This window comes from Ornithorhynchus anatinus, chromosome 7 (assembly GCF_004115215.2).
Source record: "Ornithorhynchus anatinus isolate Pmale09 chromosome 7, mOrnAna1.pri.v4, whole genome shotgun sequence".
Lineage (NCBI taxonomy): Eukaryota > Metazoa > Chordata > Mammalia > Monotremata > Ornithorhynchidae > Ornithorhynchus > Ornithorhynchus anatinus.
In genome coordinates this window covers 3,951,640-3,970,476 of record NC_041734.1, presented here as the reverse complement: position 1 = coordinate 3,970,476, position 18,837 = coordinate 3,951,640, and the positions used below count along the sequence as shown (strand labels likewise).

The 18,837-nt window shown below is 38.9% G+C and overlaps 1 protein-coding gene across 1 annotated transcript in view; it reads left to right on the top strand.

Moving 5' to 3' along the window:
• The window catches only part of CSPP1 (centrosome and spindle pole associated protein 1), an 83,196-nt gene that overhangs the window by 45,270 nt on the left and 19,089 nt on the right, over window positions 1–18,837 (top strand). The window contains exons 24-34 of the mRNA XM_039912527.1: window positions 998–1,076; window positions 3,452–3,572; window positions 4,263–4,410; window positions 7,858–8,010; window positions 11,252–11,343; window positions 11,883–12,032; window positions 12,704–12,832; window positions 15,633–15,699; window positions 16,055–16,172; window positions 17,145–17,287; window positions 17,866–18,006. Of these exons, the coding sequence (XP_039768461.1) occupies window positions 998–1,076; window positions 3,452–3,572; window positions 4,263–4,410; window positions 7,858–8,010; window positions 11,252–11,343; window positions 11,883–12,032; window positions 12,704–12,832; window positions 15,633–15,699; window positions 16,055–16,172; window positions 17,145–17,287; window positions 17,866–18,006 (1,341 nt within the window). The remainder of the gene's footprint in view (window positions 1–997; window positions 1,077–3,451; window positions 3,573–4,262; window positions 4,411–7,857; window positions 8,011–11,251; window positions 11,344–11,882; window positions 12,033–12,703; window positions 12,833–15,632; window positions 15,700–16,054; window positions 16,173–17,144; window positions 17,288–17,865; window positions 18,007–18,837) is intronic.

The window sequence follows — 18,837 nt, the reverse complement described above, 5'->3', positions numbered from 1 at the left end:
CGTTTTAAAAGGTGACTGTAAACAATCAATTAATGGTATTTATTGAGTACAGTACAGAGCACTGTACTGCTTAGAGTACAGTACAGCAGAGAAGTGACCAGGCTACTTCTGTGTTTTTTCTCTCATGATTGTCAGTAGTGAGGGCATATATTAATTTAATTTTATTGAGGAGTGATAGAACACTCATAAAATCATTTACAACAAAGTGCTGTGTTCATTTAATTCTCAAAGCCAGACTTTGAGGTAGGTATTGTGATCTCTAGGTTGGCTAGAATTATAGAATATTCTCTGAGTCACAAGAACATCGAGATGGTATGGTCAGAACTAGGACACTCTCTAGTACAATTCATTAAACTGTATACATCTATATAAAGGCATTGTAGGAAAATGTGATGTTTTAGAATGCAGTGTGGATAGAACTCAACAGATGAATAAGGGAACGAAGCTGCCAAAACAGTGTGTCTATGCCGGAATGCTTCTTTTAATGCTTTCATGAATCAGGATACAGCAACCCTTTATCAGCACTTGAAAAGAGAACTACTTTGTAACTGTTTAAAGTTCAGTCCATTTTAACTGGAAAAAACAAACTTTGCATTTGCAAATTGGCTAAAAGATGGGAAGGGGGAGTTCACTTCTGTGGTGTCAGGTGGAAGAAAGGTCATCGAAGAGATCCCTGTGAACTCTGTGGTATATTGACTTTGGGCCAGGTGGGTGCTGTTTTCGTCCCACCTTCCTTCCCAACAGGATGATTTCACTCCTGTAGCGTTGGGGTGGGAGGAGGAAAATTGCCCCAGTTCATTTGGTTTCACTCTTCCTTAGTCCTTTCTTGCCCACTATTGATGCATAAAGAACCTTGTAGTATCTAATAGAATAGGAGGGAAAATTAATTTTCATGTTTATTTCTTTTTATGTTGCAAATTTCCAATGCATTTCTAGAAATGTTACTTGTAATTTTATGAGCCCCTATGATGAAATATCTTTTTTATGTATTATCTAGATGGTTCAGGAATAATAGGAGTGCAGCCTTTCTCTTTTCCTAGTGCACCAGGGGCTGAACAGTCATCAGAATCTGCTGTGTAAGTCTTGGCTAAGTTTTTAAACTTTTAAACTTTCAAGGTGTCTTTCATGGTAACCTATGTCACCTGAAGCATCTATTTCCCATAAGAAATGTAACTTCCATCCTACTTTGAATTGTGCATTTTATCTGACTGTGAATTTGAACATAAGTAGTCAAGTAAAATGTAGACTCTAAACCTCTTTTTCCAACCTTTGGGGAAAGCTCCACACAGGTGATAGAAAATGGAGGGAGAAGCATTTTGAAGGGAAGAGGAGAAGGGAGTTTGGGTGAGGCAAATGAGCAGTGGAAGCCATCCATTCTGACGGCATTCTCTGGCAAGAGTTCTCCTTTCCATGTAGTACTTTGGGTTATCTTGTAATGAGCTAGACTAAAGAGCTTTCTCAAAGTGATCTGAAAAATAGTTTGTAGTTTCCCTTTGGAGTCCAATATTCTCACCATGTTCCCTTCAAATAGAGAGGTTGGAATCTGTATACACACATATTCCCCTCCGCCACCACCCCCGCCCATCTTTTGTATTTTGAAAGACGAAGCTACCATCCTAAAACGGTGCCATCCTATCCACTTAAAGAGTGAGAACACAAAAACATTATGGTTCATTCCACCCCTCCCACATGACTTGCTGAGAACAGGGAGCATGTCTGCTAATTCTGTTATACTCTCCTAAGTGCTTAGTACGGTTCTCTGCGCATGGTAAGCACTCAGTAAATGCCATTAATTGATTTATGACAAGGATACATGTGTCCCTGAGGGTTTGTCACATCCAGGGCTACTGTACTTTACATTGAGGTCCTGTTGCTATCCCACACTTTGTGAAGCTTTAGCTCTTGGTCCATTTCCTGGTTGCTTCCCATAAGTCTGTCTGTATTGTCTTTATTGTATTCTCCCAAACGCTTTGTACAGTGTTCTGCACACAGTAAGCACTCAATACTCAATAAATACTACTGATGATGAAAAAGCACGGGTCTGGAAGTAGAGGACCTGGGTTCTAAGCCCGGCTCTGCTACTTGTCCACTGTGTGTCCTTGGGCAAGACACTTACCTTCTCTATGCCTCAGTTACCTCATCGGTGAAATGGGGATTAGTGGGGCTAGGGGCTGTGTCCGATCTGATTATCTTGTAACTACCTCAGTGCTAATTACAGTTCCTGGCATATAGCAAGCTCTTAACACATATCATTGGAAAGAAGAGGTCATTGGTGACTTTGGAAAGAGCATTTTCAGGCACCTTAGATTAGACACAAACTCACAATCCCCTGCGTCTTCCTCTCCACCCAGATAACGTCTGTCCTGTTTCAGGCATTGGTCATGTTCCCATCCTCTCCCCCTCCTTTCTACATATACTGTCCTGTGGCCCAGATCATCTTTCTAAAACATCATTTGGCACTGGTCTCTTCATTCCTCAAAAACCTCCAATGATTACTCATTTCTCTCTACACCAAACAGAATCTTTTGACCATTGCCTTCAAGGCCCATCAGCAGCTTTATACCTCTTATTAGCTCTTTTCTCCCACTGCATCCCAGTCCCTATTCTTCTCTCCTTTCAGACAAACTTTACTCTGCCCAGTTCCATTACTTCACTCACCCACTCTTCCCTGGAACCACCCCTTTCCTCAAATCCCTCCTGAAAACCTTCTTCTAAAAAGAAATTGCCTGATTGATACTTAGCCCTTAAGTGCATCCATCTTCTTTGGTACTTAAGAATATCTTGATTTCCATGAGTTTACATGTAATTACCTACATAGCTGGCTATTTTCCCTCATGGTTCTTGTCCATTTCTCTCTACGGCAAGGAGAAACTCCTCACATTGGCGGTAAGGCCCTCACTCATCTCTTTCCCTTCTTATCTGCTCCTTTCTCTCTAGCTTGTATACTCTTCTTTTCTTGCCAGCATACTCACTCTGCCTTGTTCTTGTCTTTCTCATTGTCAACCTCCTGCACCTCTTTCTCACACTCTCTCTCTTGTCTGGAAATTCCTCAACACACCTGGGAGACCACTGATTCCCCAACTTCAAATCCATTCTGAAATCACATCTCCTTTCTCTGATTAATTTCTCTGATTAATTTCTCTCTCCACCCTACTGTCGCTTCAGCACTTTTGTGTCACCTTAAGTAGTTGTGCTACAAACCCCCTTCTTTAGAACTTCTGCATATATTTTTATGCTCTGTTCTTCCTATCTGTAGTTGATTTTACTGTCTGCTCCCCCCTATAGGTTGTAAACTATTTGAGGGAGGGGATCACAGAATTCGTAATTCTGTTGTACTCTTCCAAGAACTTGGTACAGTGTTCTACAGTGGTGTCAAAGAAGTTCCTTCTATTTTTGGTTGAAACTAAGTTCTAAAATTTTTTGAAGCTCGTTTTTAATCTCTTTAATACAGGAAAGAAAGTGGACCAGATGCTTCAAAGGTGAGAGTAAAAGCTACGGGAATGGTTTTTGAAGAAAGACCAAAAGCAATGAAAGAGTCAGTTCAGGCTTACCAAAAAGACCTGGAACAGCAGGTACGAAAAATATTCGATGCCATAAGGAAGTATACATTTTGCATAGGAATGGAGTTGTCTTTTAGGGGTTTTAGTTCACATCTCTGAGAGAACCTTGCAGTACTTAATTAAAACATTCCCATTACCCAGTTATCTGTGAGTCTTTGGAGACAAATTTGACTTCATTTGGGCATGTCACAGAAATGAAGCTTCATGAGAGTAGATTTGTACAATACATTATTTCATAGACCACTCACACTTTGAGCATCTTTTGTGCAAATAATCAATAGTATTGAGCAGTTACTCTGTGCAGAGCAGTGTACTAAGTGTCTGGGAGAGTTCAGTAGTTTGTATATCTGATCCCTGCTCTCAAGGAGTTTATAATTTAGTTGGGGAAACAGATACTAAAATCAATTACAGATTATCTACATGCGTTGATGCTACAGAGTGGGGCTTCAGTTCCATGTCTTTGCTACATTTCTCCCCATATTTGTGACTGTACATGCTGGCACTCTTTCTTACAGTTACTTGCCTCTGTGTTTAACATAGAGGTACCTGGGGGAATATATTTTTGAAATGATATTTTTAGCTATTTCTTTCTGAATTGTCATCCACTGATTTGGCAGTACAAGAGTGAAATTAAAACCATAGCTTCAACATTGACATGTCAGAATAACCTTCAATAGGATCATACTTTTGCTTCGTGACCAGATTAAAGAAAAAGAAGAAAGACGAAAAAGGGAGAAAGAAGACCTAGAGCGGTATGAAGCCAAAATGGAAGCTCAAATGAAAATATACAATCCCTGGGGAAAAGGTGGAGCTGGTGCACCTTTGCGAGATGAGAAGGGAAATCTGATAAGTATGTTGTTTCCCGTGGTTTGTTCGTGATGAAGTGAAATCTTCCTGTTCCTTTTTTTTTTTTTTTTTGGAGGTGTAATGGGAAGATTTGGGGGAGTACTATTTTAAGTCATTGTTCTGAAAACAAAGGCAATGAAATTTAGTTGCTTCAAAGGTGGGCAGTTATACATCTGAGGCTAAATGGTTTCATTCCATTTTTTCCTTCATTTCCCTGTGTGATTTGATTTTATTTATTGCATCCTCATTTCTTCGAATAAGAGGGCTTCTGTCTGAATTGGGTTTCTGAGCTTTAAATGTTGGTAACCATTTTATTTCCTTATTTTTTTCTCTTATGATTTGTTGTGATAGTGTAATTTCTCAGAGGGCATTTCCACTAATTTTTATTGGAGAGTTCTAATTTAGCCCCCATGTAGCCCCCTCATAGCCATAAAATGGTTTTCGGTATCATAATTGTGTTATTATGATATCCAGATTTGCCAGGGTTTCGGAATGTCCAAGAACGTTACAAGAATATTAAGGTGGTGTCTCACTCTATCTCTGTAACTATAATTCATCAAACTACGAGCACCTTAAGGTACAGAAAGGTCAAGGAGTCACTCTGTGAATCAGCTGCTGTGAGTAGGACACTTACATCGGGATGGAAGGGGCATCGAAAGGAGTCCCATGTGTTGGGACGCCGTCTTGGGCAGAAGGCATCTTTGTGGAGGGTGGTTGTGGCGCAGCAGCAGGAGTGCCCATTCTTGTTCTCGCTGTTGCTGCTCCACTTCTTTCTGGGTCCCCTCAAGTCCTTACCTACACCAGGAGCTCAGTTAAAAAATCAAGAAACAGTGACCAAGAAGGTATGGAAACAAACCAGTTCCTGCTGTCCCAAACAGCCAGATACAGGAATGATCATACAGTGGAAGTCTGGACCCCGACTCTTTCAGCCATGGTGGCCTAGATAGGGACTGCTCTTTTCTATCCTCTTCTGGTCTCCTATCAGAGAACTCGCTGAGAGTAAAGCTATTAGGATATTTCTTTGGGCACGGATTTTTGCCTTGAAGACAAGGTAATTATTTTCTTGGTTAACTTCAGTTGAGACCTGCCGTTGACCAGACAGTGAACCCAGTCATACAGATCGGGTCGCAGGTAATCAGATTGGTTCAGAATTTTTTTTCGGCTAGTAAAATTTTAATTTGCTACTTCTATGTGACCGTATTTGATTTCTCATGCCTGCCCTTCCTATCCTGGTCTGTTTTGGGTCTCTGAATTACAGAGATTTCAAAGACAAGTGACATTCATCTCTCTGAGCTTTCAAAAGATTTCTTTACAGGGAGCCCAGGGAAAGTAACGTTTCAAATTCGTCTTCTCATCCTCTAGAAGGCAGTATTCTCTTCCTTTTGTCGATTTCCTTGCGTTTTATCTCACATTTTTTCTAATCAAATCCGAACTTCTTGCTCTCACGTGCAGCATCGTCTACTACTTTGCCCTTGTTTAACTTGTTGCTTATGATGTCACTTAACCTCCGGTGATTGATGTGTTGTGCGTGTTTGGTGTATTCCCCCAACATCCGTCTCCCTGTTTATTTAAAAAAATGCTTCATAAATTTTGAATTTTAATCTCTTCCCCTGGCAAATTTTCTTTCTTTCTTGTTCATTTTCCTCAGCTTTACTTGAAAGTTTTAATTTTCTTCCTGCCTGTAAAGCAACTCCTTGGGTGAAATGAAGAAAAGAAAACAGTTTTTCTACATCCTAATTTCCTCTGTCTGATAGGCAAGCACTATATTTTCTTTTTGTTGATTTCCTCATTTTAGATCTTAAATCAGTTCAGCAAGACTACATCTGTGTTCTGACGAATGGTTAGAATATTTCTAGTGAACGTTTTGAGAAAATAATGCTTAGATAACATTTAAAGGTATAGGAAATTGTTTTTATTATCAGATAAGTATAATGTGAGTTTTCAGCAAATCCACTTTATTCAAAGGTTCATGCCTTTCAAAATGAACTGGTGAATTTTTTCTTGCTGAAACGAGGTTTTATTTCCATGTAAATTTTGAGGGAAGAAATCAATTATTTTGACTGGGAATTTTTTTGTAATTCTTAGTTCTCTTTCTTGATAATTTGAATTTTAAATTTCAGTTTGAGGTCTTGAATGTTTCTGAGTGTTTTTCTCAAGCATATTTTGGTAATTCTTCCTAGAGCAAGGTATGTTTACTCTGTACCTTTCTCGGTCATTTGTTCAGAGTAGATTTTGCCAAGACGTATTATCAGTGCCTGAAGTAATGAGGTGTTTGAGCTGAAAAAAGAGGCTACAAAAGTAAATGGAAGTTAAAAAGGCTAAAAAGTCAGCAAAAGAGACCCTGGTAGTATTCAGTCTTAGTGTGTTGGGCCATTTACATGAGGTTAAGTCACTGGTGTGTCTAAGTCACTCAAGCAGAGCAGTGGTTGGCAAAATCCAGCCCAACAAATTACTAAATTATGCAGACTGGCTCTGAGCCAGTTGTTTTGGCCTGCATCATCTCCTACCTCGCTTTCTTCCAGCAGAGGTTGCAGGGGACACAGCGTGGCCTAGTGGATAGAACATGGGTCTGGGAGTCAGAAGGACCTGGGTTCTAATTCCAGTTCTGTCATTTAGCCGCTGTGTGACCTTGGGCAAGTCACTTAACTTGTCTTTGGCTGTTACCTCATCTGTAAAATGGGGATTAAGACTGTGAGCCCAATGTGGGGCAGGAACTGTGTCCAACCCAATTACCTTGTGTTTACCCCAGCAATTGGTACAGTGCCTGGCACATAGTGAACACTTAACAAATGCCATAATTATTGTTATTATTATTAGATTGCAGCCACTTGGCATCCAGGGACCTCACTACCATGACACTGGGTAGGGGTGCGGGGTTGCTGACTGTATTCATAGTCAGCTTAGAGTCAGAAAGGAACTGTCATCCTGTGGGGTGTAACCACTCATTATGAATGTATTTTTTCATTCTTCTGCTACTGGAGTCTTAAAACTCTAAAGCCTATTAAGATTCAGCATCATATTGGTGTTTTTAATTGATGTGTTAAAAAAAAAAGTTCTGTTTGTTTTGCCATGCACTGTGCCACTGAATGGTCTTAAAAAGAATTCCCAGCTTATGCTGAAGAGAAGCAGAGATTGAGAGAACACTTGTTTATGAATGATTGTGATTTGTTTGGTGTTATCTGTCTTGGATGGATTTCTCATATTTTGTTGTGGATTTCATTAATTTTACGTTAAATTTATAGCACCACTTTGAGAGCTCCCTTAAAAACTTGTTAACTTTCATTTTTGTTTTCAGGGTACCAAGTTGCCATTTGTTTTTAGTCTTGGTTGTCTTGGTTTTGTTTTCTTTTGGCCATAGAGTTTTGTATCTGAAAGTCTGGCCTCGTTTGATTTGTTCTGATTAAAAGTTATTGTATTTAAAAAAAATAAATGGCTTATTTTTCCCTCTTAGCTAATTTGAACATGATGCACAAACAAAATGTAGAAGTCTATCATAACCCAGCTGCGAGAATACGTGAAGAGAAAAGAGCTGTGGTGTTTGTTAACCCAAATATAGTCATTCCACAGGCTGAGAACGTAGAAGATTCTGCAAATAAAAATTCAGGTTTTTAATCACGTTCTATTTTATTGCATTTTTCATGATTTTATATCTTACAACTTTTCTTTCTCCTATTCTGGTTTAGTCCATATTGTAACCTTACCAATTCTGTTAGCTGAAAGTGGCTGCTAGGCAATGTAGTATCCTCCTCATTAGTTCTTTTCCTTTGAATTTCGTTGTAAAGACACAGCTTGCTGGCTTCTCAGTTCTACTTCTTGCTAATCCATGGTTCTGCCACCAACTTTTTGTTGGTATGGTGCTGAATTTTAAAAACTTTGATACTTTTTTATGATAGCTACAATTTTTCCTACTCTAAAAATGAACTAAGGCCAGACCGTATAAGATTAGGTTTGTTTGTGGCTAGTGAATCTCTGATTTCATATTGTTACCCTGTCAACCCTGTATTTGTGCAGTTCATTGACTGCATTTTTCACTGTTTGTCATCAGTCAAAGTTTGAAGTGATTTAGTCTATCTGTCCTAGGTAAAGATACTTTACTTCACCCATCCTATTAAGATAGGTGCTTATTGTTTTTTAAAACTCTCCTAGAGAAGCAATATCACTTCCTTATCTAGAGCCTAAATTCTCCCCTTATAATTGAGTTCCCTACTGGAATGGGGATCTAGTATAATTGATCAATCAATGAATGGTATTTAGTAAGTGCTTACTGTGGGCAGAGCACTGTACTAAATGCTTGGGCGAGTACCTTACAACAGAGTTGAGATATGTGTTTCCTGCCCTTAGCGAGCATACAGTCTAGAGGGGGAAACTGACATTAATATAGATAAATTATGAATAAGTACATAGTTGTTGTAGCATAAACTCTTCCTTTTTCAATATCTTTTCAAATAATTGATGAATATTACTAAATTCCCCTCCCCCAGTCTCTGTGCATTTAATAGTTCCTCTTTTGGTCTTTGTTCAGAATGCCAGGTTCCCAAAGCCATCATCACTTTCCTTTTTTCGCCTCTTCTCCTTATGAACTTCCTGAAATTCTCCACATCCAGCTTCAGCTGTGAAGCCCAAGACTGGATCTTAGTGAAGGCCGGGTGTAAATAAAGGCCTGACCAGTTCTGAGTTGAGAAGGGGTTAGCTCATGTTCCCCACACACCATTAGGACCCTGCGAGAACTGGATGACCTGGGCAATGGGTCAGCTAGAGCACACAGAGGCAGAAGTGCTCTCAAGCAAAGATGCCGAGTCTAAGGGTAGGCTTGTGCAGGGCACCACTTCATTGATCGACGGCGTGAGCTGTGCAGTACTGACAGTTCTGCATTCTTCTCGTCTCTCTCCTTTCATGCAATCTTGCTTTTCCTTCTGCTTTCAGGAGATTTCTACTTGGATGGCTCGCCAAAACTGCAAACTTGACATGTCCCAAAGCAGAACTCCTTATCTTCCCACCCAAACTGTGTCCTCCCCCTGACTTTATTGTCACTGTAGACTTCGCCACCATCTTCCCTGTCTCACAGACCCAAATCCTCGACTCATCTCTCTCATTCAACCAGCATATTCAATCTGTCACTAATTCTTGTAGGTTCAATCTTCTCAACATCACTAAAACCCACCCTTTCCTATCTATCCAAACTGCTACCGTGTTAGTCTAGTCACTTATCCTATCCTGCCTTGAATACGGCATCAGCCTCCTTGCTGACCTCTCTGCCCTGTCTCTTCCCACTCCAGCTGATGCCTCATTTAGCTGCCTGCAATCCAGTCCGCACACTCGGCGCTATCGGAGCAAATGTAAGGCAACCTACACACTGTCTCATGATCTTCTCCATCTCACAGCAGACCTCTCGCCCCCCATCCTGCCCTCTGGCCTGGAACGCCCTCCCTCTTCATATCCAACGGAGGATCACTCTCCCCACCTTCAAAGCCTTATTAAAGGCACATCTCCTCCAAGAGGTCTTCCCTGATTAGCCCCTCATGATCTCTGCTCCCACTCCCTTCTGCATCGCCCTTGCACTTGGATTTGGACCCTTTATTCATCCTTCTCTCAGCCCCCTAGCACTTAGGTACATTAGTGTTGTAATTTATTTATATTAATGACTGTAAGCTTATTACAAGCAGGGAACGCGTCTACCAGCTCCGTTATATTGTACTTTCCCAAGCGCTTAGTACAGCACTCTGCACACATTAAGCGCTCAGTAAATACCATTGACCTTATTCTTTAGCTAGTTGGCATTTTAGGAAGCACAGGCCTTTTTTTGCCATATTCACAAAAACATATTTTTTTGCAATTGATTTTTTTCTTTCAGAATATCATCTTTTACTTATCTAAGTTAAACTTCATCCTGTGTGTTTTGACTACTTTTCCATCCCATCCAGATCATTTTAGAATTCTAGTCTTGTCCAAGGCTGTAGACATCACAGAACGGGGTGTCATCGGGAAATTTAGAGGGTAAACTCAGCCCCATCAGTGAATCACAGAGCTGGAAGGGAACTTCAAGATGAACCCTTCAGTATATTTCAGCAAGACATTTTTCATTGGTAGCAGTGATTAGCAATTTCGTATTTGTTGATCTTAGTCCACAAACCACTTTTCTCTCAATATTGTTCTGCAATTCTGTTTAGTGTTTAGGAATGGATTTAAGTCTCTGCAAAACAGGGTTAGTTTTTGACTATCTAGACTAAATGATCAATCAGGTTAGCAGTAATTCATCAACAAAACAGTTACAAAGACTCAAGTTATTTAGATGGATTGAGACCTTATATAGAAGCTCAAAGGAATGATTTCAGTAATTTAAGAATATCTTGAAATTTGGATTGAGACTTCTGCATTCCCACTTAATTTTGATAGCTTTTTTCCAATATAGTGTTATGCTTCCCATTTAGAGTAAAATTTTAGATGGTATATGCCCTTTGGTTTCATTGAAATGTTTTTTATAATAAATATGGAGTAGTGTATGGTTTTAAAAATACTTTCATAATTGATTTGGCAAGTTAGCATATAATCTAAATATTCCAGACATAAATAATTTACCTTTTAAATCAATTTCTGGTTATACCCTTAGCAGCTTGATTTACTCAGAAAGTAAGAGAATTTTGAATATGGTGAACTCTTCCACTTAAAGAGTAGTCATGTAGCTAGTATATAAATATTCATTTAGCAACATAGCTTTTTTGTACACTATGAATTTTTCGCTTTGAAAAGTTATGTCCATAAAATTATTATAAAAAATAATTAAGTCTAACATGTCTTTCTGTATCTCACCAATTACTGATTACTTATTGCAAATTGTGTTTCTTAAGCTTCTCCTGTTGAAGAAGATATATTTAATAAAGGACTAACACCCCATCAGATCAGAAAGCAAGAGTCTTACATGAATTTTCTCCGTATGCAGGTAAGTATATTATTTATTTGATCTTGATTCAAATAATTTGATATTTTTAAAACTTGGAATGACAGATTTTAATTATTTATTAAATACAGGTTGGTAGAGCTTTTGTTCAGTAGATTAAGGCTATATCTGAGATGCTACACAGATCTTTAAAGCCACCAAATTAATTTTTAGAAGTTTTAGAGTACAAAATTGGTGCCTTATCTATTTAAAGTTATTACCGGGACAGTTCATTGCAAACAAAAATCTGTATGCTTTAATAAAAGGGCAGACATATGCAACTATATCTTCATTCTATGTTTTGAAAATTGGCATAAAATTCCAAAGTAGAAATTTTTGTAGATGAAATATTTGCAGGGTGTAGAACTTGAGATCGTAGTGAAGCTAGAAGAATTCTTCAACTCCATATTGACTATAATTACTGACTAGTATTTGATTACTGACTAGTATCTGTTGGCCATTTTATGTTTGGCATAATGCACGAAAAATGTATTTAAACCTTAAATAGAAATCAGAACAGTGAAATTTTGGTTTATTTCTAGATTGAAGAAAAGAAACAAAGAGCGAAAGCCGAACGCGAGAGGCTTAAGATTGAAGAAGAAAAAGAAGAAAAGCGACTAACAGCCCAGAGGGCCAGAATTCAACAAGAATATGAAGAAGAGCAGAAAAAACAAAGACAGAAAGAAGAAGAGGTGAGCAATCTTGTGATTTTTTTTCATTTTTTTTGCTGTGACTAAAAAGGAGTCTTCAGAAGCACTTGTCAGGAATGGGGTCTTTTGTAGAAATTCATTTCTAGTTTAAAAAAAAAAGATGGATTAAGCTATCAATCACTTGTATTTACTGAGCACTTATTGAGTGCAGAGCACTGTTCTAAGTGCCTGAGGGAGTACAGCACAATAATATAACAGGCACATTCCCTCACTGAGTTTACAGACTAGACGAGCTATCAATAAGTAAAACCTTTTTAATTATTCCTTTTTAATTATTTTCAAAGTGGTAGCGTAATCTTCATTGTTCACTGTCATATACAGGGGAAGCATTTATTAAGGTGAAACATTGTGACATCAGTAGAGGTCAAGTGGTCAGCCTTTATAAGTCAGAAGAGTGAATTGAATTGGGTTGATTTGGTTGATTTATTGCTTACTGAGGTTATTCCAGAGTCCTAAAAAAGTGTTCCTCGACTTTTAGTATTCATCGAGTTGGATACCAGGTGACATCACCCTTTGAAGAGGGCTACTTTTGCTTACTGTTTAATCTCTAGCTCAAGGAAATTGAAACCAAAAAAAGTGTGTGTGTGAGTTTTTCATTTGGTGATAATGATTCTAAGTCTCTCTCATTTTTGGCACTTACGCTGCCTTTGCAGCAAAGAATAAAAAGTGAGGAGTTAATTAAATTTGCTGAAGAAAGGAGAAAAGAGGCAGAAAGAAAGAAGGAAGAAAAACAGGTTCAACAACAAGAAAAGAAGGTTATAGATGAAGAAGAAATCAAGAAGGTACATTTCAAACTAAAAGTTCTCTAAAACTTTCAAGGAGAGTTTCTAGAACAGTTTGAGTAGGCAGGATCATGTTTGATGCTCATTCTCAAGGGAGCTGGATTATTGCTATTTCAAGTATCCAGTATGTAGATGATCAGGGGAAGCAGTATGGCTCAGTGGAAGGAGCACAGGCTTGGGAATCAGAGGTCATGGGTTCGAATTCCGGCTCTGCCACTTGTCAGCTGTGTGACTCTGGGCAAGTCACTTCACTTCTCGGTGCCTCAGTTAGTTACCTTCTCTGTAAAATGGGGATTAAGACTGTGAGCCTCACGTGGGACACCCTGACTACCCTGTATCTACCCCAGCGTGTAGAACAGTGTTCTGCACATAGTAAGTGCTTAACAAATACCAACGTTATTATTATTATTGTTAGCATAGATAATTGAAACAGTGGCTAACCCTCTCATCGTTTTCTGTCCTGGACTTATGACCTTGCTGTCACCTGTAATGAAATTAGGTAACTGATGATGGGGGCTGATGACCCTTTGAGATCTGATGTGCGCTGTTGTAGTGGCCAGCCTGGGACCATGTTATAGCAGCAGGAAAGCTTATGAATTTTCCTACTTCAACTCTTGAGACCCTCGGCAATTTGCTTGGGGCCATTTTAATTTCCCCATAGCCCAGCTCTTGGTGATTTTCTTTTCCTCTCTCTTTGTGTCTCTCTGTCCTTTGGATTCAAAGGTGACCCTACTGCTTGGCTTTTGACTGAGCCTGATTGTTTTATGTCTAGAAAGAGGAGAGAGTGTGACCTTGTAGAAAGTGCTTAGTACAGTGCTCTGCACACAGTAAGCACTCAAATACCACTGATTGAGCACAGGACTGGGAATCAGGATACCTAAGTTCTGGTCTCAGCTCTGGCACTGAACTGTTGTGCAACTTTGTGCACATTACTGGTACATAGTAAGTGCCTAAAAAATACGTAACTATTAGTATTATTTTGACTAAACCACTCAATACTTCACTTGTGCCATATGTAAAATAGGGATAAGATATCTGCCAATCAATCAGCCATTTTTGTTGAGTGCGGACTGTGGACAGAGCACTGTACTAAACACTTGGGAGAGAACAGAATAATAGTTTCAGTAGACATGTTTCCTGTCCACAAAGTGTTTACAATCTAGAGGGGGAGGTAGACATTAAAATAAATTACGAATATGCCTCTTTCTGCCAATTAGTCAGTGGTATTTATTGAGTGCTTACTGTGTGCAGAGCACTGTACTTTCTACCAACTCTTATACACTCACAAGACCTTAGTACAGTGTTCTGCACACAGTTAAGCACCCTATAAATGCAATTAATTGTGAAAGTTAAGGGGAGGAAAAGGTTTGGGTGGGAAGATGAGTTCCGTGAACCCCAGCAGAGCAGAGACTATGTGTCATAAGATTATCTTCCATCTTCCCCAGCTTTGTGACAAAAGGAAGAGCTTAAAAATAACATCTCTTTTTGTGAGGCTTCTCTGTTTCTTTACAACTGTTCAGTTGGAGTGTGCAACTCTTCTGACAGCAAAGAGCTGCCAAAAGTTGTTGCTTTCTCTTCAGCAAACCAAAATGCTAATTATTTGGCTGCTTACCTACATAATTCCATTAAGAACTGGGGACACCTGGGGAGATCATTCAATAAGGACATGCACTTGATTTGTTTTTCTGAATGGTGATAGATTGTTATGAATCATCCACATTCCACAGCCAGTGTCCAAGAGGTCAACAATGTACATTCCGAGAACAGCTGGGAATAGGTAGCCGGTTTAGTCTGTGTATGGAACATGGAATCTTTGGTGTAGTCCCTTAAGAGAAGTCATTCTTTTTTGGTTTATTCCTGGTATGCAGGTTTTTGGAAGAAGGGAAACCAAGAACTGTTTATTACCATTTCCTGTTTCTCAGTTTTGTACATTTTATCTTTTTGCATCAATTGAGTCACCTCAAGGGAAAACATAGTAAAGACGTGGACTCTTATATTTGATCCCTATTATTATTTTATAATCTCATAAATTACTCTTTAAGGAAGTATTTGAGAGGGTTTTTTTAACTTTGTGAAATATACTACCAGATGCTGAAATTGGCATTAGAGAGTATTCTTTCTTATTCAGGCAACTTTTCTGGCATCAATGGCATTTATTGAATTTTAATGTGGGTGGGGTACAGTACTAAGTGTTTGGAAGAGAACAGTAGAATCAGAAGTCATGATCTGTGGCCTCAAGTTGCTTACAGACTAACAGCGGAGTGAGACAAAAAAAAATTGCAGACAGGAGAAAGGAAAATTGAAGAATGAAAATGGCTCAGTTCCGTTTACTACTGTTCTCTCTCTTTCTCCCTTGTGTTTTGAAAACGTTACGTGAAGCCGCCTTTCTGTTCCATTTTTTCATTTACTTAAACTCACTGGTCTTGAGTTGTCTAGAGTTATTGGTATTTGAGTCTTGTTTTTTTCAGAGGAAAACAAACCTCGCCAATTTACAACTCCTCTTATGAAACATTTCAAAATTATACAGCCAGGAAATGCAAAAATTCTAAAATCCAGCATTTACTTTCTTAGTAAAGGACACAGAATAGGTCATTCATGAATGTAAGTTCATTGTGGGCAGGGAGCATGTCACATTTTATGGTTCCCAAGAGCTTAATGTTGTGCAGGGCACCAGTGGTTCTTCAGTAGATTCTAGGACTGCTAGTACCTTGGAAGAGTTAAATTAAAAACTGGGTGAAAGTTGGAAGATCTCTATGTCTAGCGGCGTCATATCTGTCACTGACATAACTGTCTTAAATAGGATTGTATACAGCCGAGAGTCCCATCTCCATATGTGTCTACTACAAAAACCCAACTGCTTCCAGATGGTAAGTGATTGGACTTTCTTCCTAACACTCATGTTTATATTAAGAAAGGTAGTCATTCCTAAATTTGCCATAAGGTACTGAAGGTTTTAGAGGGTAATTTATTTGCTTTTGCTAATTACCGGTAGCTTTCTTATTTGCTTGCTGAAGTATAAATCACAACAGCTTCTACCTCACAATCCATTGTTGAGTCCTACTACATTAAAACTGCTTATTACATAAGCCTGCCAAATTGCCTCTTTAATTAGAATTTTAGTTTTAAGATAGCACACCTTTATTATGACATTTTAATTTCCTCTAGCAGATGGAGGGGATGTTTCATTCTAATACCTTGTCTTTTATCAATGATGAATTACAGATGAGAGGAGAAAAGTACTTGATAGCTTAGCAGCTTTAAGAAGGCGGCTTCATACTGAGGAGCAACGTGTGAAAGAAGACATAATAATTATGAATCATGAAAATGAAAAATACTTAAGGTGAGAATATGAACTAAAAAGTTGCAGCTGATTTTGCCTCGGATTGGACAGACCTGACCCAGAAAAAGAGAATTATGATTAGTTGTTCTTCACTGTCTTCAAATGTTTGGGATTTTATGTGCATAATAATCTTGCATAGCTGCATCACAAGATGAATTATTTGGCCTAGCGGAAAGAGCACAGGTTTTCTTAGACCTGGGTTCTAATCTTGGCTCTGCCGCCTACCTGCCCTGTGACCTTGGGCAAGTCACTTAATGTTTCTCTGCCTCAGTTTTCTCATCTGTAAAATGGGAGTTTAGTGCCTGCTCTTCCTCCTCCTGAGACTGTGAGCCCCATGTGGGACAGGAACTATCTGACCTTATTACTTTGTATCTCCCCTAGTGCTTATTGTTGTGCTTGGCACATAATACTTAACAAATACCACTACATAAATAAATGAATAGAAGATAATCTCCCCCCTTTAGACCGAAAGCTCGTTGTGGGCAGGGAACACGTTTACCAACTTTGTTGTATTGTACTCTCTCAAGCACTTAGTATAGTTCTCTATACACAGTAAGTGATCAGCCAATACCATTGATTGATTGACAGATATGACAGAAAAAAGATTTATTTTTCCAATAGTAAGAATATGTACCCCTCACAAGTGGTTGAAAATGATTCCTTTTTACTTAAGAAATAAGCACTCAGAATGTCATATTTTTAGGACACATTTCTATTTTCTTAAAGGCTATTTGAATTTCAAGTGGGTTAGTTTTTGCCAAACCCACTGGTCATGATGAATTTCTGACTGGTGGTTGTTCTGTAAAGTAGTAGGGTTGTGCTTTGGATTGCAGCTTTCAGTCTGAACTGTTTTATTCTTTTGTGTCGTTTGTTCACTGGCAGATGGCTTGACTTAGAGTACAGAACTTGAAATATTGCATCAGATTTTTTCTCCCTGTAGTTCATTCAGTATTACTTATTGCCTATCTGCAGGAAAAGAGAGAACAATAAATTTAATGCTTTTAGTCTGGGCCGACTTGGAAAGCAAATTTTAACCCGGCCACATACATATTTCAAAGGAACAGATCCCCAGACTATGCGGAACATCCGTGAGTTTAACGAGCTTAAATCGAGAGGTGAGTAGATGGAGTGTTTTTCTTGATCGACAGAAGTATCAAGTCATGGCCGTACCCTTTACAGAATTCACTGTCCTTCTCCTAAAGTGTGCTGCTTTTAGGCTGCTTTAAGTTTTAATCCATCTCTTTAATACATTTAAGTTTAATACATATGTCTCTGTGTGGTTTGGTCTTTCTGCTTTGTTAACCAGGTTGCCTGGGCCATAGGGGAGTGGCTAAATTTGAACCCAGTGATAGAGAAGGCAGTAGATTTCCTCATGTGGTCATGAGGAGTAAGAGTTGACACTTCCTTCTTTCATTGGCCTACTTGGACCCAGGTTAAACGAGAGCCCAATGTTGGGTTACTCTGTTGACCTAAGTTTTAATTTGAGGAATTCTTGAATCCTTCCCCTTGTGGGTCAGGTTAATTCAAAGCGCTCTCACTTGAGAGAACATAGTTCTCAAATGCTCAAAGGCAGTTTATGGTTGAGAGTTCAGACCTTGTGTGTGGCAGTATTTTAAAATGTGGAGGTAGCTTAGCTGAGGTAACTTTTTCAATGAAAGAATGTAGTTAAAAGCATTTTTGTTTTTTCCCCTAGATTCTGAAACCCGGGAATATGTAAGGAATATATTCCCCAGTCCTCCAATTGATGACATAACACTGGATATTCAGCAACAGGCTCTGTTAAGAGAGCAACAGAAACAATTAAATAAAATGAAAATGAGGGAATGGGGAGAAGGTAAGGTCAATCAATCAGTGGGTGGAGAGGACTGTATTAAGCATTTTGGAGAGCGTAATAAGAGTAGACTACATGCTCTCGGCCTGCAAGGAATTTACAATTTAATGGGGAAAACATACACAAATTACTTCTGAATAATGGAAGCAGGATAAAGAACAATATTTCCACTGTTGGTAACCATGGCATGGCAGAATATAAAAATTAAAAAATGCAAATTAAAATAAAACACTTATACATAATGCTAGCAATAGGTGCAACCAGAAGTGTTGAAGGTGGCTGGAATAAACTCTTTTATGACACTTGCTGGTATTCACAAGGGTTCCAACCGTTAATTTTAGCTCTGCTTCTCCCTACTTTTTCACCTTCAGTGTGTATTTTCTTTAATTAGAGATAGACCATCACTGTATTTCTTCATATTAATTCCTTGGTGCTTTTTTCTTACTAACTCTTCTGAAGACTCCGTGTCAGTACTTTTAATTAGGAGGCAATCTGTTGCCAAGGAAATATGATTCCACTGACATGGTCTAACCTGGTTCTCTTCCTGCTTCCCTGACCATTCTTCAGTCTCATTCGCTGGACCTTTATCCACCTGTCATCCCATAACTCTGAGGTTCAGTTCTGGACCCCCTTACTGTGTCCTGTCTTAGGTAGCTCATCTGCTCACATGGTTTCAACTATTACACCTGTACAGATTACTCCAAAATTGACCTTTCTAAACCTCAACCTCTCACCCCTCCCATTTCTTCCTGCTCCCAGCCCTCTCTACTTGGATGTCACACTGGTAATTTGAACTCCACATGGTTTTAAGTCCCCCTCTTCCTAAACCCACAC